The sequence below is a fragment of the Euprymna scolopes genome, chromosome 3, assembly GCF_053919585.1.
Source record: "Euprymna scolopes isolate OS-2025 chromosome 3, ASM5391958v1, whole genome shotgun sequence".
Classification (NCBI taxonomy): domain Eukaryota; kingdom Metazoa; phylum Mollusca; class Cephalopoda; order Sepiida; family Sepiolidae; genus Euprymna; species Euprymna scolopes.
In genome coordinates, this window is record NC_136484.1 from 126,485,228 (window position 1) to 126,509,239 (window position 24,012).

Consider the following 24,012-nt stretch of genomic DNA (forward strand, 5'->3'; position numbering starts at 1 on the left):
AAACAGAAGGACCACACATCTGTGAGAGAAGGCCAGGAAGTGAGTATTGATGATTAATTAACTGCCAAAAGGCAATTCCCTGTGATTTAAATTTTGATAATGATTATACAAAGAAATTGTGGTTAATGCAAATTTAGAAAATGTATTTATAATTTTGAAGAACAGCCCAAGGGGATGAAGAACTTCCCTCTATCAGGGTAATAGTGAGAGGTCAGGATAAAGAAGAATGAAAGGGCAGGTAAGCTTAAAGGTCTGTTGACCACTCATGGCCTTGCAAGTCTAATCCCTGAAGAATTGGAACTTGTGAATCCTATTGGAAACTTGAAGAGATAATGTATTAATGAGAATTTCATGTGCTATGTGAAAGCCAGCTTAAGTTTCTTGGAGAACTGTTTCAGTGACTGGAGAGGGGTAGCTTCTCAGCACATGAGCAAGGACCTTCTAGCCAAAGAAAGGAGAGAGATACCCTTCCTCTTATAGATCTTGACGACGGCCTCATCAGTCAATTGGAATTCTTTGGTCTACTCAGATTTTGATACAGTCGAGTCAGCAAGAGGCTTCTACTAGTCATAAAGATTTCAGCTGGGATATGATCAAGTTCAGGGACCCTGTTGTTCTTCAAGGATTTTACTGTTTCATTAACTTCTTGGAGGCTTGATATTCTGCCAAGAGATTCATTAACAGGTGTTTGAGGAATGGCATTCATGATATTGTCATTGTACAGATTGGTTTGGTTTAGCAGCCCTTCAAGGTGTTCTCTTCATCTTAAGTTGGAGAAGGCATTTATTGAATTGAATCAATATGGCCATGTAGAATGTGTGGACCTGAAGGAGAAGGACGCTTCGAGCCAATCCACTAAATGTAAATAGAACTACCTGCCCTCAATCTTGTAACTTTGACCTTGACAAGTTCAACATCAAAATTTTTATGAATTTGAACTGGAAATTTTTCCAAATTTGATGCATGGATCAGATGTTCTTTGATAACAGGAACTACTCTCCAAAATCACAGATCTTAATGATCAGATAATTTTTGAGTTATAATTGTTTCCATGGATAATGTTGAGATTACTTCAAGTTCAAATAAGACTGTGTCTCCTATTTATATCTTATGTCCATGTTTCCTTATATTTTTAATCATATTTTCTATTTCTAGATTTATTTTAGTTATTATTTTCTGCATGTTTTATCCTTGTCAAAGCTATTTTATGATGTATCTCTCTTGAAATTTCTCTCCAGGAAATCACCGATCTGAAAGCCAAGATTACAGAACTGGAGAACAACCAGTTGAAATCTAAGAATGTGTTTCAAAGTGCCAAAGCTAAGATTACCGTTCAAAAGGAACAATTGGAAAGGTTGACAACTGAAGTAGCAGAACAGAAGAGATTGTTGGAAGAGGCTGAGAAAACGAAATGTAAGTAACAACTGTATCAGTCTTTTTTTATTTTTATGAAAATTTGATATGTTACAAGTGATTCTTTAAAATAACTATTTGGATTTACTTTTTACCCATAAATATATATTTGAATAATTAAGAATTGGGTTTGATGCTCAAATATAGAAATTTACTTTTGAATTCCGATACAATTACCGATTCTGATACTTCTAAAATCTCTCTATTCAGCTATAGAATTATTTTTATTTTCAGATTACTGCCAAAACATATGTAATATGTGCATATACAGTGAGTCACAGGAAGCGGATGTTTTTGTAAGAAAAACAAAACTCTGAACATCCATTTCCCGTGACTCACCCTGTATTATATAAGACACTTGTGAGGGTGTGATCTACAGATTTTAGTTTTACTCTCCATTAATATCTATCATTTTATAATGAAAAATTAAATTAAGTTTTAAGTAAATTAAAAAAAAAAAAAAAGAATCGTTCTTAGCATTGGAAAAGAGGCACATTTTTTTTTTTTTTTTTTCTGATTCCAATTAATTATCCCAGCACTAATGAAACAGTAACCTCTGGGTTTCCCCTTGACTATGTCAACCACTTTTACTTTTTTATGTTTATTATAAAAGATGATTTTTTTTCCTCTACTTTGTTGATAATAACTAATGGAAAAGATAAATAAAAAATGGATATTTGAATTTATACAAAGTCCTCCATCTTAATCTAGATGTTTGAGAATTTAAAGAAAAAATATCTTTAATCTTTACAAAAAAAAAAAATAAAAAACTGAAAAAAGAGATAAACTCTAGAGAAATGTCTTTCTATATCTTAGCTAATGTTTTTAAGTTACATTTAGGAAATAGTGAAAGCTGCCTACTGTTCATTTGGGATCATTGCAATTTTGACAGTCTATTAGTTCCCTAATTTTCTTTTCTTTAATTTGTTACTAATAATTGTTTGTTAAAACAATATTACTTGATACTAAAATTACTTTTCAAATGTTTACTTGATTTTATAGGATAGAGTATTCTTTATATCAAATAAATAAATGTGGGTTGGTAATAAGGACTATTTACAAAAACAAATTTGATTGAATAATAGATAAAATAGATTGTATCTAGGAGCTGTTTGGTAGGCTGGAGTCTCCACTTGGTAGGCTGCATTGAGGAACAGGTTATCGAGAAGGTTGCGTGTTCAATTACTAAAAGGATAGAAGGTCGTTGTTTACAGATCATACAGCATGATGAAAACAATAGCACATGTTACGAGTACATTTAAGACACTGAAATGAAGCATGCTAAAGCAGGATTACATATTTACAGAGAATAATTATTTACACAGAACTATTGTATAATATAGAATGTGTTTGTGTACATGCACATATGTGTGTGTATACGAGAGTTCTTGTGTATGTAAGAGTTTAAGATATAACGAGTATTCATTCTTATACAAGAGTTAATCTAAGCATACGTGTGTATAGATTTGTTGAATTTTCATTCCTACCTTGAAAGAATGCACGGCTGTCAAGGCGAGACTAGAAAAAAGAAGCGTGTTGTCAGGTCGATATCTTGAATGGAGAGAGAGAGACAGAGCGAGAGAGAAACGGTACAAGAAATAGAGAACGTCACCTGTTGGGCAAAACGAGAATTACAACAGGGCAGATAACCTGTGCATTATTTAAAGGTGAACATATGTATATATGTACGGTTTGAATAATGCATGTTAGATTTAAAAGCGCATGTGTCTACATATCCTTCCACTCTAGATTTACAGAGTATACTTAAAAACTGAGACCCCAGTGTTGCATACATATCAGAGTAGCTGTAATATTTGAGATGCTAATCTTTATGACTGCCTATATATATTATATGAAAAATACAAATGTTTCTGAAATCTTGTTAATTCTTCTGGTCCATAAAGGACAATGTGTGATAATGAATTAAGCAAAGATTATGAATCTTTGCATCATTTAATTTGATAGTTTTTTTGTTGGTTTTCAAAAGAAACATTATACTTATTTAAATACTTCTATTGTCTACCATATATTTGAAGTGCTTTCCTTGCATATGACTCGTGTGATTTTTATAATTAAATTTTAATTGTATATTTGGTTATAGTCAGCTAACATATTAATTTCCACTGTGTTTGCTACCGGAATTAGTGACAGGGCAAATCAGTTTTTTCATTTTTATTCAGTATTTCTATTGTGAAGTGATTTATTGAAATAAAATAAAAAAGAATATTATTGAAAAGTATACAATAAAAATTAACAAAATTATACAAATTATATAAAAGTGTGTGTGTGTGTGTGTGTGTGTGTGTGTGTGTGTGTGTGTGTGTGTGTGTGTGTGTGTGTGTGTGTGTGTGTGTGAGAGAGAGAAAAAAAAAAAAAAAATTCCTTCCTAATAGGCTCAGCCGTTTCGGAACCTATCTTTATCAAATTTCACACAAAGGTAATTTATGTCTGGCGGTGTTCTTAGGTATATTTTATACAGAAATTTGATAAGTATTGAAAATCGAAAAAATCCGATCCTAAAAATAGTTTCTTTCTTATAGATAAAAAAGAACTTTTACAGGGGAAAATTTTAGGTTGAATAAGCAAGGAAGATAATAAAATCTCTAATTTCTTGTTAGAAAAAAAAATAGATTTGATGTTCAAGCTCGGGTGTACCTCACCATTTTATTTTAATTTTTTCTGGTTAATGAGTTCAATTTAAAATAAAAAAGGTACTATTTAAAATCACCGCAAATCATTTCTTTGTTTACATATTTTAAAACTAAACATTAATTAGAAGTGACTTTTCCAGTGCATTCATCGTCAAGCCCAAATTTGATGAATGACATTATCATTATTTACATTTTATGTATTTTTTGTGAATTAGTCCACCAATCAAATTATTCCTCATAATATATCTCCTATAACTCCTATCCTTACATCATCAACGCTCTGATCCCCAGCTGGCATCAATTGTGATGGATGGCTCTCGTCTGGGTGAGGCCCCGTGTTTTGACAAGCTTCTGGGTTTGACCTTTACTCCTGATCTGAAATGGAACACGTACATCAAGTCTGTTGCCAAGGTTGCTGGAAAGATGGTGGGATCCTTCTACCGCTCCAGAAGATATCTCACTACTGATGTAATTCTCTATCTATATAAAAGCCAAGTACGTCCACGGATGGAATACTGTTGCCATATCTGGGCAGGAGCTGCTAAAAACAGCCTATCCTGCCTTGACAGAGTACAAAATAGACTTCGTGGCTTAGTGGGAGATGCCCTTTTCTCTACTCTGCAACCTCTCTCCTACAGAAGAGACGTTGCGAGCCTATCCTTGTTTTATCGTTATTTCCATGGCAGGTGCTCGTCTGAACTCCAATCTCTGGTCTCCCCTCGCCAATCTTTCACAAAAAACACCCGTCTAGCTGAATCCACTGTGAAAAATTTCCCCCACTTTATATCTGTGCCTAAATCAAAACGCGGATTCCATGAACAAAGCTTCTTTCTTAGAACTGCACGCCTGTGGAACTCTGTTCCGTCTGCCTGCTTCCCTCTGGACTACAACTTGGATGTCTTCAAGTCCAATGTTAACAAATTCCTAATGAACTGCCCCCCCTTAATTAAACCCTTCATCAAATCTCCACACTAACGTAATGTACTTGCAATAACCCTTATCCCTGAGTGGCTTCCGGGCCTTGATAAGTGGTGATCACTATGTAAAAAAAAAAAAAAAAAAAAAAAAATAGTATTCAACAGAGGATTGATTCTATAATAATGTGCAATCTGCATAAATTAAAATATGTTTAAACGCATTGTACGACCGAGCAACGTCGGACGTTCAGCTAGTTATACAGATAAAAATAACATAATTAGTTTTTATTTGCACTTTTAATAACAAATTTAAATGATAAAATATTTTTATTGGTCCCCTGATTTATCGGAGAGGGATCTATGTTTTCAGTGGCTTCCGTATGTCTGTTAATCCAGACTATTGCCAGATAACTGTCCATTAATTAGTTTTTCCTGAAATTTTGCCACAAATTGTGTTTCATTAAATCGCTGTGCACGATAAAAATAAATTTTTTTTTTTTTTTTTTTTTTTTAAACAAAAATTCCCGTAGCGCTCTCAGGGGCTCAAGAGGTAAAAAAATGGCCCATTTTGCCCCATAACTTTTGATCCATCTGTTAGATTTTTTTTTTAAAACTTTGCCAAAATGTGGAGCCCATTGTTCTTAATATAAATCCAGTATGGGTAACTCTGGCAAAATTCTGGTTCTCATCCCTCTGGGACTTTTAGGGCTAGAAAAACATGCGTTTTTGGAGCTCTTTTTTCATATTACTCAAGAACTTGATATGTATGTCTATATAGTAGTTTTCCATGGTGCTGAATTCAAATATACATATCTTAAGGCATGAAACTGCATCATTTGTCCATTTTCACTGGAATTCGGCGTCCCCAGGAGCTGAAAAGGGGTCACAAATGCCCCAAAATTGCAAAAAATGACACTTTATATCCTATAACTTTTGCCGCATCCATTAGATTTTTCTGAAACTTGGTGAAAATGTGAAGTCAATGTTGGTCCTTCACACTTCTCATATTCATCATTTCTTCACTATTTTTTGTCGTCATCTCACATGCAGCACAAAAGGGGGACCGCGCACACACAGCTTGATTTATTTAAAATTTTATAAGAAATGTTTATAAAATTAAAACATATATATAATAAATATGTTTATGAAAGTATAAAAATAAAATTGAGTGCAAAAGTGTTTTCAATAATTCTTAATTAAAATTTTTAAACATGTCTTCAATAATTCTCAAAAAAAAAGAGCACAAAGAGTGCATTCAATAATTCTTCAATAATAAAACTAATTTTAATAATTCTTCATTAAAATAAGATTGAAAAAACTTCAATGATTGTAAAATAAAAAAAAGAACAATTGGAAAAACATAATAAAGAGTACCTGCACAGGGAAATATAGATAAGAGAAAAAAAAAAAAAAAAAAAAGCAAAAGAACTGATTTGCCTTGTCACTGTTTCCGGTAGCAGACATACCAGAAGTTATGAAGTAGGTTAGCTGACTATTATCATATTTTACTGATAATTTAACTGATAATTGATTAAATTATAATAAAAAAAGCACTTTAGAAAGTTTCAATATATTTTGATGTTTTCATCAGTCTGTGATGTTTTTTTTGTTTTTTTTTAATTTTAAATAGCATTTTTATAGCAAAATCTGCATATAAAATGTACACCGTTTAAGAATTGTTTTTTTATTTTCTCTTTTCCAGCTGAAAGTGTCTTAAGAGAAAATACTATAAAATCTCAGTATGAGGGTCGTATTAGTAATTTAGAAAGAGAACTTGAAGAATCCAGACAATGTGCAAGTGCGGCACCCGTCGGTGATATGAAACCAGTGCTCGATCGACTTCAGAAGGAAAATGCTGAATTGCAAGCTAAAGTGAGTTTTCAATTTTCAAAGTTTGTATTTTCTTGATAACTTTTTTTAAACTAAGGTTAATAGTCTATTTAAAAAAGAAATTTTTTAATTTATTTTCAATTTTTTTAAAGTTGAATTAAAAAAATGTTGTGCTTTTTCTTTTTATACAAGGGGTCAACACTTATCAAGGTCACTTGAAGATAAGGGTTAATGAATGTGAGTTGGTAGTTTAGTAATTATTAATGGATTAGGTAGAATTTGATTATTTAAGGAGATGGTTCAACAAGAATTTGTTTACATTAGACTTGAAAGCTACCACATTGTAATCAGTCTGGAAGCAGGCCAGTGGAACAGTGTTCCTCATGCAGGCAGTTCTAGGAAAGGAGCTTTGTTCATGGTATCTGCGTTTAGATTTAGGCACAGAGAGATGTGACAAATCAATCTTTTTTTTTTTCTTTTTTTTTTACATTTTTTTTTGTTTTAAATGTCATTTTAAGCAAAAACAATATTACTTAATTGTAATATTGAAAATAGTGATATATTAAAAAATTGGGAAAATTGAGTAGAACAACTGCTATTGTTTTTAATTTTAAAAGTCTATCACTATAGGGTACAAAAGTTGGATGCCATTATAATGTCATCTAAAATATACGTTCAGAGTCCTCTCTGTGTGAAATCTTGATCTATATTAAAACATCTAAGAAAAAGGCAATTTTCTCCAAAAATTACTTTTAGCTACAAATAATTTTCTACCAATGAATTTTTGTAATTTTTGGATATATTACTATTTTTGATATGGCAATTAAATAATATTGTTTTTGCTTAAAATAAGATTGAAAGAAACAGAACTTTCATCTCTCCTGACAAGCACCAAATTTTTTTTTTATATTTTTATTAACCCTTGATTAAATATAATGAAACTTGAATCGTGTTAGGCAAATAACTGTTTACTTTATTTATTTATTTATTTTTTTTTTTTTGGTAATACAATTTTAAAAATAATTTTTACTTAGACTAAGACTGTTTAAATTTTTTTCTCCAATCCAGAGTGCCCCATTATGAAAGCTGGATTTTCTCCACATTAAAAGAACTACCTTGTGTCTAACTCTGCTGTTGTGGGAAGGCGAGTAAATAAATACACAAATAAATCTTTGTTTAGAGTAAATTTTTTATTAACCCTTGTACATTTCAGGTGCAGCAAATGCAGAAACAGTTGGAGGTGAAGCAGAAGCAACAACCCTCAGTATCTAGGGCCGCAACACCCGCTGTATCTGCAGATAGGTTGAGGTAAGCTGTGAAAATGTATAGAATTAGCAGAAGGTGCCCCCCCCCCCAACCATGTTTCATACTGTAAATATGTGATAGCAAAAGATTTGACAGCATTAAATGATTTTTTTTTTCTGGAAATTAGGAAGTATTATATTTGACCCCTGCTGTAAGTTTACTTGTTTATAAGGATTCTTTTCTTTTGACAACCGTTGTTGAAAAACATCTTTTTTAAATAATCCAGTTATTTTCTTACATTTGTGTGGTTTGAATAGTAATGTTTAGGTAAAAACCCTTACATCTCTATAGATTTGATAAAATGTTTCCTTTGTCAGAAAAATGCACTTTCTTTTTTTAAAACTCCTGCAAAAAGTAAAATTATGGAATCTCAATGGAAGAATTTGAAATGCACTTTTTTTTAAAATACATTTTTTAATCAGGAGTGAAATAAAAGGTGCTTGTGGATTTCGAAACCAATGCCTTTTAAGTGAAAACTAGACTTGTGTGTTGTGTCAAAATTAGTATTAATTCAAAAAATTACGAAAAATGATCTGGTAGAAAAATAATTACAAGTAAAAATGAAAATTCATCAGGTTTATTGATTTGTTTTAATATGGAAAACTCATAATCCAGGGGGAGGTAATTGCAATCAATTTGATAATCCATTATTTCAAAATATAACAGATTGGACCGTTATTGTGGATGATTTTTGTAAAAACTAGATCTAGCGTATCTACTAGATCATTTTTCATAATTTTTGGAATTTATACTAATTTTGACATGATATGTGAGTATGTAATATTTTCACCTGAAACGCTTTGTTTCAAAATTCACTATTGTGCACAAGCACCAAAAGTAAATATTTATTTCAATTTGAAGATTAACAATTTTAATATATTGTTGGTAATAATATCTGGAAAGAATAACATTTTTGAAAACCTCTGTAAGTAAAGAAAGCAGTTAAGATATTCTTTAAACTTTTATAAAAATATATTAACACAATGTGTATGAAGTTTGCATTCTCTATAGAAAGAAAGGGTAGAGACTCTACATAAAATCCAAGTGTATTTGGCTTTTGTTAAGTCATACTTCTTTGTTTACAAAGCCATTTGGCAGAAGTGACGTCAGACAAATTTTAAAATGCAGATGACTTGTATTGTAGATAATGTATCTTTTTTTATTTTTAATTAAATTTGTTTAAGCAAATATAAAAATAGTTTTGTTTAAACAATTTTTATTTGAACTTTTTTAACAAAATCATAACCTTTACAATAAAAATGCTTATACACTGTTAATTTTTTAATCAAACAGCAGGTGTTGGTAATTTTTTTTTCTCATCAAACATAAAAATAGGCAGTTCGTAAATATTTATAAACAAAATCTCATTGAGAAAACGGTTTATAAATATTTTTTATAACAGTTATATTTTTGTTTGATGTAAAAAAAAAAAAAAAAAAAAAAAAAAAACTGACCGACACCTGATGTTTGATATTAAAACAAAACAAAAAAAAACAGTTCATAAACATTTTTATTATAAAAGTTCAAATAAAGACTGTTTGAATAAAACTTCTATTTTTGTATTTGCGTTTTTAAAGAAAAGCTACACGATATACATTGTTGGTCATCCGTAGCTTCAAATTTGTCTGACGTCATTTCCGACGAATGGCTTTGTAAACAAAAAAGTTTGACTCTAAATGAAAGCCATGTATTCTTATGTAAAATTTTCCAGAATGCTTCAGTGAGAATCTAGAATTCCTAAGGGAGCTGAACTTTAAAAAAAAAATTAAAATATACCCTATTTTGATGAAATTTATATTGTACATATAATATCTGGTAAAGACAATGGAAGTGGGGCTGAATATTTATGTGGCTCCACCTCATATTGACCTATGGGGATAGAATATCCCTTTAAACTTGAAATACGTACATCAAATTTTAATGCAATTTAAACCATATGCACGAGGTACTAATCCACAGTTTTGCAATATTTTAGTTGCTTCCAACTATATTAGGGGATGAAACGATAGGAGGGGGTAACTATAAAGTAATATAGTTATCTTCATTCAATCTCGAGCAACGTCTGATCTTCCTGTTAGTATGTTATAAAAGTAACTTGTTTATAAATATGACTAAATTGGATCATTTTCATTTTTGTTAAAAAAAACAAAAAAATAAAACTAATTTTATTAAGAATTCAAATTACCCATCCATAGTTCAATTTGGATGCATCTAATTTTTAACTTTAAGTTTAATAATTTGCAAGTGTTGCTTTATAAATCTAATTCATAGTTTATGTTCTTTGTAAAATTCTTAGTTTGTAGTATAAGCTTTAAGAAGAGTAGAAAGTGAACCTTGGGTTTACGTTCGACATATTCATAACTCTTCACTTTTAGTTCTCATATTCTATGAACAAGGTTTCTGACAAAGTTGTAAGAATTGCTGTTTTTATGATCAGAATCTATCCATCTAACATTTTTCATTGGCTAGTTTTTAACTTTTAAGTATTTTATATTTTGTTTATTTTTTTTTCCTTACAAAATGGCTTTATACTTCGTCTGGAATGATTTCCATCTAAAAAAAAAAAAAAAAAATCTTTTTGATATCGTTTCTCAATTGAAATTCAGCTGGTAAATTATTCTATAAGAATATGATCAACTACAAGTATATTACCAACCTCAAAATCTTAATTGGGTGTTTTGGGAAAGCATATTTAGGTCAGGAAATATGTAAAGGAATTTGTTCTTGATTAAAACTTATGGAAATAGTAAACACTTGAATCACAACTGCTGAGTCATAAAGAATGAATGATCTTTTTATTTTTTTTATTTAATTCTTTATATTTTTTTGCAGCCTGCCCGTAGGTGAAACACCTAAGATGGCTAACATTCGTCCAATGACTTCAACTACGCCAGCCTCAGTTCGACAAACTTCAGCTCAACCTATGATGTCTGCCGCAGCTGCTGCTAAAGCAACCGCTAGCATTCGTCCAATGGCTATTGCCCCGACAACTGCCACTCCCGTTTCTGCAACTACACCAACAGCCACAGTTATGCCAACCACAATCACATCGCAAGAAAGCCATGAAAGTAAACACATTAAATTTTTTTTCTTCAGTCATTATTTTTTTTCTTTAGTCATTTTTTCATCAGTTTTTCTTTTTTTCATCAGTTTTCTTTTTTTCTTTTCTTTTTTCTTTTCTTCATTTTTTCTTTTTTTCATCAGTTTTTTTTTTTTCATCAGTTTTTTCTTTTTTTCATCAGTTTTTTCTTTTTTTCATCAGTTTTTTCTTTTTTTCATCAGTTTTTTCTTTTTTCTTCATTTTTTCTTTTCATTTTTACTTTTTTCTTCATTTTTTCTTTTTTCTTCATTTTTTCTTTTTTCTTCATTTTTCTTCATTTTTTCTTTTTTCTTCATTTTTCTTCATTTTTTCTTTTTTCTTTTTTTCTTTTTTCTTCATTTTTTCTTTTTTCTTTTTTTTTTTCTTCATTTTTTTTCTTCATTTTTTCTTTTCTTCATTTTTTCTTTTTTCTTCATTTTTTCTTATTTCTTCATTTTTTCTTTTTTCTTTTTTTTTTTCTTTTTTTCTTTTTTCTTCATTTTTTCTTCATCATTATATTTTCTTCATCATTATATTTTCTTCATCATTATATTTTCTTCATTTTTTTTCCTTCACCATTTTTTTTTCCTTTACCATTTTTTTTTCCTTCACCATTTTTTTTCCTTCACCATTTTTTTTCCTTCACCATTTTTTTTCCTTCACCATTTTTTTTCCTTCACCATTTTTTTTCCTTCACCATTTTTTTTTCCTTCACCATTTTTTTTTCCTTCACCATTTTTTTTTCCTTCACCATTTTTTTTTCCTTCACCATTTTTTTTTCCTTCACCATTTTTTTTCCATCACCATTTTTTTTTCCTTCACCATTTTTTTTCCTTCACCATTTTTTTTTCCTTCACCATTTTTTTTTCCTTCACCATTTTTTTTCCTTCACCATTTTTTTTTCCTTCACCATTTTTTTTTCCTTCACCATTTTTTTTTCCTTCACCATTTTTTTTCCTTCACCATTTTTTTTCCTTCACCATTTTTTTATTTCCTTCACCATTTTTTTATTTCCTTCACCATTTTTTTATTTCCTTCACCATTTTTTTTTTCCTTCACCATTTTTTTTTTCCTTCACCATTTTTTTTTTCCTTCACCATTTTTTTTTTCCTTCACCATTTTTTTTTTCCTTCACAATTTCTGGTGCTACCAGATCAGGCTGTCTATTGGCTTCCTGAGACGAAATGCACCTATGCTGAATTTCTGTTTTGTTTTCTATTCTCTTTTGTAAAACTTAAATATGTTCTACAAAAACAACAGCCCCCCCTCCACTTCCTTACTGGCTTCCTAAATTAAAACAGTCCAGCCAGTAATACTACAACCGTTTTCCTTTGTAAAACTCAATTATTTTCTGCAAGGCTGAGAATGAAAACAATCCACCAAAAACATAAAACCAAGCCTTATGATTAAGAAAGGAAATAATAAAAACAACCAAACTAAAATCCAAGAATGTTTATTTGAAGAAATGAACCAGATTTCACTAGGCCCCTATAAATGTAGGAACAGAATGTGCCCTCTATGTGGATGATTTCCTGATCGGTTATAGAGCAAAATATATTCCAAGAATAGAACGCCATTTAAACTGTGTCTAAACAAAATAAATAAATGGACAACAAAAAAGTGGGTTTAAATTTTCAAAAGAAAAAAACAAAGGCCATGCATTTCTGCCAAATCTGGAAAATGCACCATGACCCAATATTGAAACTGGACAATGAAATTATACCTGTAGTTGATCAGTATAAATATTTGGGCATCATCTTTGATAAAAAGCTAACTTTCATTCCTCATATTAAATACCTCAAACAAAAATGCAACAAAGCCATCCAACTCTTAAAAGTATTAGCTCATACAGACTGGGGTGCAGCTAAAGACTCAATAATTAAATTATACAGATCCCTTGTCAGATCCAAGTTGGATTATGGATGCTATATCTATGGATCCGCAGAAAGTCCTACATAAAGGAATTAGACACAATACATCACCAAGGACTAAGATTGGCTCTAGGAGCCTTCCCCACCTCCCCAGTGGAAAGCTTATATGTAGGAACAGATGAACCTTCATTGTCACTTAGAAGAGAAAAACTAGGACTACAATATTATACAAAATTGGCTTCATGTCCAACTAATCCTGCCTATAAATGTGTCTTCCACCCCAATACAAAAACCTCTTTGATAGAAAAGAAAATGCTATAAAATCATTTAGCCTACATATGGAAGAATCTATAAATATAAAAGCGAAAATGTATGTATGTGTGTTCGCTTTTTCTGTGTGTCTACAAAAGGCTTCTTTCAGAGAAGCGGTCGGTCGGTTCACAACTTTTAAAAACTTTTTATATCACATATAAATGGTAATATCTCAGAGTTAACAACGAAGCTCGCTTGTCTATTTAATTTGCTCGATTTCGGGAAGATAAATATTCAATATTTGTCGCTTGCCGCATGTGGCTTAGTCTTTTTCCTATAACATCTTGGGGGCAAGGAAAAAAGCGTTCAGCAGTAAATGAAATCCCGCAGTCAAAAACTCATTAAAACGAGCACCTGCTAAATCCAACTAATTAAATAAATTCAAACGCGTTTCCGTAAGCATCTTGCGGTGGGGGCAATGGTTAACATCGCACGTTTTTTTTTTTTTTTTTCACAACTTTGCCTCAACGGTTCGGGTTTGATCCTCATACTTACTTTTTTTTTTTAACCCCCCCAAACACCCGGGCAATGGCGGGTACCCCTCGCTAGTCCATAAATAAAGCCCAGATAGACATTCCAACAATACACGAATCTGTAAAACTTAAATGTCCTCCCTGGCTGACAAAGCAGTCAAAAATAATATCAAACCTAATTATCCTAAAACAAAAACCAATCCAATCATATATCAAGAGAAATTCCAAATAATTTAAGATAAATATTCCAAACACTCAACAATTTATACAGACGGTTCAAAAGATGGAGATAATGTTGAATGTGCAGCCATACACAACAAAACAATCCTAATCAAAAGATTACCAGACACAGCATCCATCAGTATCAGTTGGTATGGCACTTGATCTTATAGAATCTTCTAAAGATAAACAATTCATTATCTGTTCAGATGTCAAATCAGTACTTGAAACACTGGAAAACAGGAAACCAACGAATCCGATAATAACCAAAACCCTAAATAGATTTGATGACATTCCTAACGATAAAAACCTCCTTTTTTTGTTGGATACGCAGTCATATCAACATAAAGGGTAACGACAGAGCTGACAAAGCAGTAAAGGCAGCATTAAATTTAACCCCAACCAGAGATAAGATCCCTCATATCGATCTAAAACAAACCATAAACAAATATATTAGAAACACATGGCAAGAGCCGTGGAACTCCTGTACTAAAAACAAGCTATACCAAATCAAGGAAATGATAGGAAAACAGAAACCAAACAAAAGAATGACCAGAAAGGAGGGAGTTATAATAACAAGACTACAAATAGGCCATACCTCTATAACACACTCCTACCTACTCAAAAAAGAAGTCCCACTCTGCATACCCTACCAGGAACCATACACTGTCAATCATATTAACAAGATGCGAAGACTTGAAAACAAACCGACTGAATCTATATAATGAAAAAACTGTAAAGGACATATTCACTCATGTAGACCTAACTACCCTTCTCAAATATCTGAAGATAACAGGGTTATGCAACAAAATTTAAAAAAAAAAAATGAAAGACCTTATCTAACTATATGAACAGACACTGAACACCAGATACATACATAAAACTTATAACTATTAATGTATATAAAAAAAACACTCGGTCATTAAAATGACCACATAGGTTGATATGCCATAAAACAAATCAATCAATCTTCATCATTTTTTCTTCATAATTTAATCTTTTTTCATTTCATTTCTTCATTTTCTTTTAATTTTTTTATTTTTCATTTTTATTTCATTTCTTTGCTTTTTTCTTCATTTTTCGTTTTTTCTTTATTTCTTCATTTATTTCGTTTTCATTTTATTTTTCTTCATTTCTTCGTTTTTCTTTCATTTTGTTTTTTCATTTCTTTGTTTTTTTCATTTCTTTGTTTTTTTCATTTCTTTGTTTTTTTTATTTCTTTGTTTTTTTTATTTCTTTGTTTTTTTTATTTCTTTGTTTTTTTGATTTCTTTGTTTTTTTTTTATTTCTTTGTGTTTTTCCTTTCGTTTTTTTTCCATTTTCGTTTTTTTTCATGTTTTTCTTCAGTTGTTTTTTTTCCTCAGTTGTTTTTTTTCCTCTCCAGTCTGTTTTTTTTTTTCTTCACTCTTTTTTTTTTCTTCACTCTTTTTTTTTCTTCACTCTTTTTTTTTCTTCACTCTTTTTTTTTCTTCACTCTTTTTTTTCTTCACTTCACTCTTTTTTTTCTTCACTTCACTCTTTTTTTTTTCTCTTCACTCTTTTTTTTTTCTCTTCACTATAAAAAGTATATTTAGAGTTTTGATAAACTAATATTATTGGTGGAAAACTGGTTTGGGATTTTAAGTATTTGTTTTTAGTTGTTTCAAATTTAAGATCTTTGAAGGAATGTTACCGTTGTATTTCTTTTGGATTAAAAGTTTTTTTTTTTTGGTAGCAGACTTTCTTGTCACCAATCTGAGTGAGTTTACTCTATTATAAAAGATGATTGTTATTTTTAGGCAGGTTTTTATGCATTTAAAAAAAAAAAAAAGGAATTTTATATGCAAATTTTTTAGGCTTAGAAAACTTATCCAAATGTGTACTTGAAAGATTGAAATTATCTGTAAAGAAATGCACTGGGGGTGGAGGGGGGCATGAAATTTGAATTATTTTTATTTTTTTCTGATTTTATCTTTTGCTGCTTATTATATTGAGATACATGTGAAATATGGCAGTTCCAAATAAAATAATGAGGAAAGTTATGGATATAGTTATCAGTGAAAAATATTTGTATACACCAGCATGACTTATAATGTTATCTTTCTCCTAATATGAAGATGCCAAGTGGTCTTGTTGATCGGAGTTTGAGTTCAAATAATAAATTTTTTTTTTTTTTTTTTAAATTCTACTTATTTTCTGTAATTTTTGTTGTACAATAATATTTTTCACTGAGAAGTGTATCCATAAATTTTTCTGCTATTTGATTTTAAACTGAAATATTTCACATGTATTTCTTTATACAAATAAGCACACATTAACATTTTTTTTTTATATCTCTCCTTTTAATGAGATTTTCATTATAGTTATTGCATTATTCATAATATTATTACGGTGCTAGCAAATGCTAATTTTAAGACCCTCTAATGGGGTTTATTCTTCAAAATAATTTAAAACAACAAAAAAACTTATAACTCTAATTATATAAGCTCTATTTACACTGGTTGTGATTCTAAAAAAATTGAGCCAACTTTTCCCAAAGACTCCATTATGGGAACTTGACAAAATTCAAACTTTCCTTCCCTCATGACTTCAGTCATATGATCCTTATTTTCATACCTTTTTTTTTTTTTTTACCATATTGGTACACTTTTGATTGCTTTAATGTCCTTTTGCACTCATTAAAGTGTTTCATTATAATAAATAGTTATTCCAGTCAGTCTCTTTAACATTTCTGACTGTTATGTTTTTTCTACATTCTTTATTCTGTAATAATTGCGAAGAGTGCAGGTCCTTCGATTTTCTATTTGAATAAACCTGAGGTTCTTGCTCTAGAATAACGACATCCCTACTTGTGATGAGTGAAAACTTAAGAATTGTTTGTGAGCACCTCCTTTACAATGACTGTTACAATTTTGTGCTGTTGTTGTTATGTGCTTCAGGTATGACAGACAGTCCCCCTTCAGTTATCAGCCAACTTAGCAGTGCAGTGCCTGGTCGGCCAACACAGCAGATCCAGCGTGTCACTCCACAGATTGAAATGCAAGGTAGGTAATTCATGAGATGTACACTCTGTCCTCTCTCTCTCTCTTTGGATATCATTCCAAAGAAGGAATATTACAGAATTGGCCTTTGCCAATTTCTTTTTAATTAGGTCACGAATGGCTGTATGCTATTGTTGTACAGACATTCTTATATAATTTAGTTGCTTCCCTAAAGAATTTATTAGATCTTTTTTTTTTCTATTTGGTTAAATGTTAAAAGTGTATCACACTCTTATGAAACTGAACTTTTGGTAATTTCATTACTATTAAACAAGTCTTAATATCATGCCAGAAATCAATGTTATTTTAATTTGATATTAGACCAAACTTTTCTGTTCAGATTGAACCTGAAATTACAGAATTTCAAAATCAAGACATTGCTTAGATGATTGTAGTATCTGTTTTGATACTGCACTTCATCTTCCTGGTGTTACCAGATCAGGTTGTCTGAAAACAGCAACTTCTTGACTAAAATGCGCCTTGCAAAACTCAATCATGTTCTGCAAAACCAAGAAACTAAAACATTTACTCTCCTCCCTCCTTTTCCCCCTTTTTCTATCCTTCCCCTCTTTTTCTTCTTCTTTACTGTCGGTGGAGCATTAGAATACGTCTACTGCTCCCCTGCAGAGAGTAAAAGTCCCTAAATGGGGCCACCTGTTGGCTGTCGGTGGCGATTCGTGATGTCTTAGGGCTGGATCCTGGCGATTAAAGGACTTGGAGATCAGGATTTAGCACCCCCACTAACAGACACACCACTTTGGCCCTTAACTGGGCTAGACTGGTAGTCGGAGAGGTCCAATTTGATCAGTTGGCTGGTCATATCAAGCCCTAATACTTACTTACATAAAACCAACCTACTTCAGACAGCATAAACCATCAGACACCTCCGAAAATCACCTGACTTTTAGACGAACAAGAGATAAAGCATAAGTAAGTATCATAAGGCGGTGGGAAGGGTCAATCTACTAGTATGGAAAAGCTGTTAAAACTTGAAGTTTTCATCAAAAATGGGTCAGGAAAACAAAGAGCAACCTAAAATGCTAACAGCCTCCTACTAGAGTCAATATACTTTCTTGTATCCCTGGGATAATAGGGCGAAAGGGCTTCCTCCCTAACATCTCCCACTGATGGGCTCTGAGGTGAGTGGAGAGCAAGGACGATGAAATATTAAAAAAAATTAACCCAGATCAACCTATAAAAACAAAAGACCCCATATTGATTCCAGCTCAGTCTCAGACTCAGAATCAGATAACAAAATCAACGATAAAATATTTTCAAGATTCATCGTTTTTGAGTCAGTAGAAAACAACACTCCAATCACTAAATTATCCCCCATTCCTCATTGAAAATAAAAATAGACCTATAACGAAAACCACATCAATTAAAAAACTAAGGAACAACACACTCCTTATACAAGTACCCAATAAATTCTTGGCAACTACACTTCTAAACCAAAACCATATCTACAACCTTAAAATAAAAGCTTATCCTCACATCACTTTGAACTCCTCAAAAGGCATGATTTGCTCACCAGATGAAATTAAAAGTAACTTAAAGGAACAAGGTGTCATAGACGTCCAAAGAGTAATAATTAAAAAAAAACAAAAAACAACCAAATGATTCCAAGGTACTCCTGCAGTAATGTTTGTAGGGGGGGGGGGACAACAATTACTGTTTATCTTTAGTTCCGACTGGAAGATTTTCTACTGACTGTAGAGGCAAAGTAGGGAGCAAAGGGTTTTCAGAGGATGTGGAAAGAAGCTCCTTCCCAACCGGGTAGCCTTCCGCGATTTGATATCGCTAAATTAAATAGCTGAAATGAAAGGCTGTGTATTTTTACTTTGAACAATAAAATAACTGAAATGAAACGCTATGTGTGTAATTTCAATGAAAATTATTCGTCTGCTGCGCGTTCGTTTGAAGCGCCCTGATTGGCTGATAGAGTATCGTACCGCTCGCCATGTTCCGGCGTTTTCCGACGGATGTCGATCAACGCTCGGCTAAGATCGTGAAATCGGTGGGAAAAATACTGCAGGAGTACCGATTCCAACAAACACCTACATCCTAAACTTCAATACCTCCAAATCTTCTACTGAAATAAAAATCTGATATCTAATAGAAAAAGTAGTTTATATACCAAACCCTTTGTGATGTCACAACTGCCATTACAAAGACCACCAAACTGGCGAAATGGGAGAACACATTAATTGCGAAATGCCATTGAAATGCACAAACTGTAAACAAAAACATGTAAGTGACTCAAAAGAATGAGGATTGGAAGAAGGAAAAACAAATAACTACAATGAAACGCACCAAAAATCTATAATACCCAGAAGTGAGAAAGTTAGTTGAGTGCACACCAGACTCACCAACATATGCAAATATAGCTAAAATTACAATAACTCTATTTCAAGACAAGAAATGACACGAAGCAATCTGATTGAATTGATGGAAGATTTAAGATCATTAGTAGAAACATTAAAGGAAAATATAACTATGTAAACTAAATGGGACCTAAAGGAAAATCTCCAATCCTAGAATGATGAAACTGAAACTACTACAAACTAAATAAAACAATAGTAAACAACAAACTTACCTAATACGATTAAACCCAAGGATCTTTAATAAACCAAAACAAAACTTCCTAAGAAAAACTAAAATAACAGAAAATAGAAATGGTGCTGTTTGAGGACAAAAACAAACTAATCGAAACCAAGAGCCAAGAAAGATACCCAAGACAGAAAATCAGGAAGCCCAAATAAAAACAAACCAAAAAGCCTGGAGATCAAAAAATCTTGCCAACACTCCCAATCTATATCCAAACCAAAAACCTACAATACAATAGCAATCCCTAAAACCAGGAAAAGACAATTTGAACCTGCAGAACTACAGACCAGTCTCACTAACTAGCTGCTTGTGCAAAATAATGGAAAGGATAGTAAATGACAGACTTGTTTGGTATCTAGAATCCAACAACCTTATTTCCAACCTATAATGTAGATTCTGTAATAAAAGAAGCACAACTGATCACCTAGTTCGACTGAAAACAGCTATAAGGGAAGCATTTATCAGGAATGAGACCCTATCAGCAATCTTTTTCGACTAAGCCTCCGATACTACATGGACATATGGAATAATGAGACTTACAGAAACTAGATTAAAAGGCAGACTCCCAAAATTTATAAAAGGATTCTTATCCGACTGAAAATTTAGGGTCTGCATTGGATCCACTTACTCAGACACCACAAACCAGGAGGAGGGGGTCCCTTAAGATAGCATATTTTCTGTGACACTATTCAATGTTAAAATGAACAGCATGGTGAAATGTGGAGGGATCTTTATATGTAGATGACCTGGTGTATTGCAGATCAAAGTATATACACACACCATTGAACGCAAACTCCAACAATGCTTAAATAAATAAGACAAATTGGCAACAGAAAATGGATATAGATTTTCCAAATCAAAAACCAAATGCATTCATTTCTGTTACAAGAGAAAATTTCACTATGACCCGAGAACATATATCTCTACTGTAGAAGAACGCAAATTTCTGGGACTAATATTTGATAAAAAACTGACATTCATCCCCTACCTGAAGAACCTAAGAAATAGTTGCAATAAAAGACTGCAACTACTACGTGTAATAGCACACACAGTGAAGGGGCTAATCCAGAAACTCTAATGAAGTTATATAAGACTTTGATTAGCTAAAAACTAGACTACGGTAGTTTTCTATACCAATCAGCCAGAAAATCCTACCTAAAGACTTCAGACCTAATCTGCCATGGAGGCCTGAGATTAGCACTTGCGGCTTTTAGAATGTCCCCAGTTGAAAGTCTTGATGCAGAGAGTAATAAAATTCCTGCAAATATAAGGAGTCACAAACTTGGTGCCCTACACTGCACTAAATTAAAAGCACATTGAAGTAATCCAGCATACGAGGCTACATTCAATACGAGTCTTAGAATGGAAACAATTCTACAGGAATCAGAAATAGCTGTATAAAATATCAAGGAACACATACTGACTGGAACCCAGAGTAATACTAAAATTGAATAAACTCCCAAAAGCAAAAACCACCCTAATACCTACCAAGAGAAGTCTGTGATATTCTCCTGAAATACCCTAACCATTTACACATTTTCATCGGCAGCGCCAAAGACCACAGTAGTGAGTGGCATGTTCTGCCGTTTTGAATGAAATAACCCTAAAAAAGGCCCTTCCAACAGAAAGCTCTATTTTTACTGCTGAAACGTGTGCTATCGAACTACCTCTTAACATTTTAGAAAAAAATAAACATTAGAAATTTCTAATACTTTCAGATTCACTTTCTGATATAACATCACTGAATAACAAAAACTCGAAAACCCTCTAATCATTAAACTACTAAACAGAATTGAATCATTATTTAAACACAAAGAAATAATTATATGCTGGATCCCAAGTCACATTGGAATAAAAGGAGGCAAAAGAGCCGACTTAGCGACTAAATCAACACTAAACCTGAACTGAAACAATAAACATTCCATGTATTGACTTTAAACCCAAAATTAATCAACAATTTCATGCAAAATGGCAACAACAATGGAACAATAACATAAATAACAAATTATACCAAATTAAATCCATTCTGGAAGAATATAAACCAACTACTAGAATATCAAGAAAATAACAAGTTGTCATATCCAGAATTCATATTGATCATACAAAACTCACACGCTCCTCCATACTGAAACAAGAGCAACAACCACAATGCCCATTCTGTCAAAAAACTTGAACCATCAAACATGCTTTAGTGGAATGTAGAGCCATTGATAATGCTAGAAAACAATATCTTAAATTCAACAATATGAAGAACATCTTCGAAAACAACCGCCTGGATAAAAATACTCTTTTTCCTTTTTGAGAGTAACAAGGTTTTTTTACAAAAATTTAAAACAACCCAACTAAGCCATATGAAAAATATTTGAAAACATAAAGACCTTTTTTTTTTTTTTTTACACAGTGATCACCACTTATCAAGGCCCGGAAGCCACTCAAGGATAAGGGTTATTGCAAGTACATTACCTTAGTGTGGAGCTTTGATGAAGTGTTTACTTAAGGGGGCGGATCATTAGGAATTTGTTAACATTGGACTTGAAGACATCCAAGTTGTAGTCCGGAGGGAAGCAGGCAGACGGAACAGAGTTCCACAGGCGTGCAGTTCTAAGAAAGAAGCTTTGTTCATGGAATCCGCGTTTTGATTTAGGCACATATATGGAGTGGGGGAAATTTTTCACAGTGGATTCAGCTAGACGGGTGTTTTTCGTGAAAGATTGGCGAGGGGGGACCAGAGATTGGAGTTCAGACGAGCATCTGCCATGGAAATAACGATAAAACAAGGATAGGCTCGCAACGTCTCTTCTGTGGGAGAGAGGTTGCAGGGAAGAGAAAAGGGCATCCCCCACTAAGCCACAAAGTCTATTTTGTACTCTGTCAAGGCAGGATAGGCTGTTTTTAGCAGCTCCTGCCCAGATATGGCAACAGTATTCCATCCTTGGACGTACTTGGCTTTTATATAGATAGAGAATTTTTCTAAACTACTGGATTTGGCATTAAATAACCTTAAAAAGGTTAATATGCCATTAAACAAAAACAACCAAACCAAACACTTCCTCTTTTTTTATCCTAGGTCAGTAAAGGAGAAATTCTTTTAGACTGAGGAAAATTTTATTCCAATCAAGAGTGCCTCTTCTTGGAGCTAGATTTTCTCCAAATTAAAATCTAATACTGTATAAAATTTTGTTTTTCAGTTATAATTTTTTGTCAGTCACAATGTAAAAAAAAAAATCTAATAGAATGCGAAATTCGTTTAATTTTAAAATGTCAGAGATTTTGTTATTTTTACAAAAGCAAAATATTGCATTAATAGTAGATAAATTCTTAACAATTGAAGGGTATCCCATGATCAGAAATTGAAACTGCAATCTTGAGAAAGTTAGATATTTGGACTCGATTATGACTAGAATTTAAAGCATTACTATAAGATTTTCGCTTTGGCATGAGGTCATAAATTTATGACTTGAATCATGTTGCAAAACATGAATTAAAACATAAATAATAATAATAAAATATAATGAATAGATAAACATTATTCAATAATGTTGGAAATTATTTGAATCGTTCAAAACAATTTATTTTTCTGTAAGTACGTATTGTTGTTAAAACAATTTAATACTCAATATATACAAGAATTTGGATCCATAGAACTGATAATTTTAGTATATTAATTAGAAATTGAGTCCAAAAAAAATCCATATCTGTATCTCTAATTTCAAGGGTAACTTATTTTCAAGTCACACTCTCATCACCTTAAAATACTAGGAACTATACCTTACTTTGAGACAACCTTCTATTTAAACAGAAATTTTTCCTGGACTTATATATAAGAAGTCAGAGATTTGATGTTGAATAAAAAAAAAACCTTTATTAACTCTTCAGATCCATAAGGAAGGCAGAAAAAAAAGACTCTCTTTAGACTATGACATTTTAAAGCCAAATATTTCTCGTCGTTAAGCCAGCTTTCTCTAGATTTGATGAAAAGCATTTGATTTTGAAATGCCATGACCTGAGGTTTTCTTTTTTCCTCATTGATCTGATGAGTTAATAATTTTTTATTCAACTTCAAACTCTCATTTCTCACTAATTAATTGCTCCACTTAACTGTAGAGTTTCTATCTTGATAATTTTTTTTTTCCTAAAAGAGTATTTGTATCTTTTATCAATTTTATTATATACTAGCGGGACCTGTGGAAATTCCACAATAGACTCCTTCATATGATGTTGGCATTCTGTAGATGTTCAGTATAAATGGAGATGCTCTGATATTATTGTAGCTCTTTTAAAACTGCAAAAGTATTTATCTAAGCTAGCAGGGCCG

General features: G+C 31.9%; 1 protein-coding gene across 16 annotated transcripts in view; it reads left to right on the plus strand.

Annotated features, from left to right (window-relative positions):
* The window catches only part of LOC145258715 (nucleoprotein TPR-like), a 198,587-nt gene that overhangs the window by 101,062 nt on the left and 73,513 nt on the right, over positions 1-24,012 (plus strand). For 8 of the 16 annotated variants that reach the window (XM_080116631.1, XM_080116632.1, XM_080116640.1 and 5 more), the window contains 5 exons: positions 1,239-1,413; positions 6,684-6,853; positions 8,025-8,119; positions 10,949-11,184; positions 16,989-17,093. In XM_080116631.1, the coding sequence (XP_079972757.1) occupies positions 1,239-1,413; positions 6,684-6,853; positions 8,025-8,119; positions 10,949-11,184; positions 16,989-17,093 (781 nt within the window). The remainder of the gene's footprint in view (positions 1-1,238; positions 1,414-6,683; positions 6,854-8,024; positions 8,120-10,948; positions 11,185-16,988; positions 17,094-24,012) is intronic. The other 8 variants (XM_080116635.1, XM_080116637.1, XM_080116644.1 and 5 more) reach the window with 1 other exon arrangement.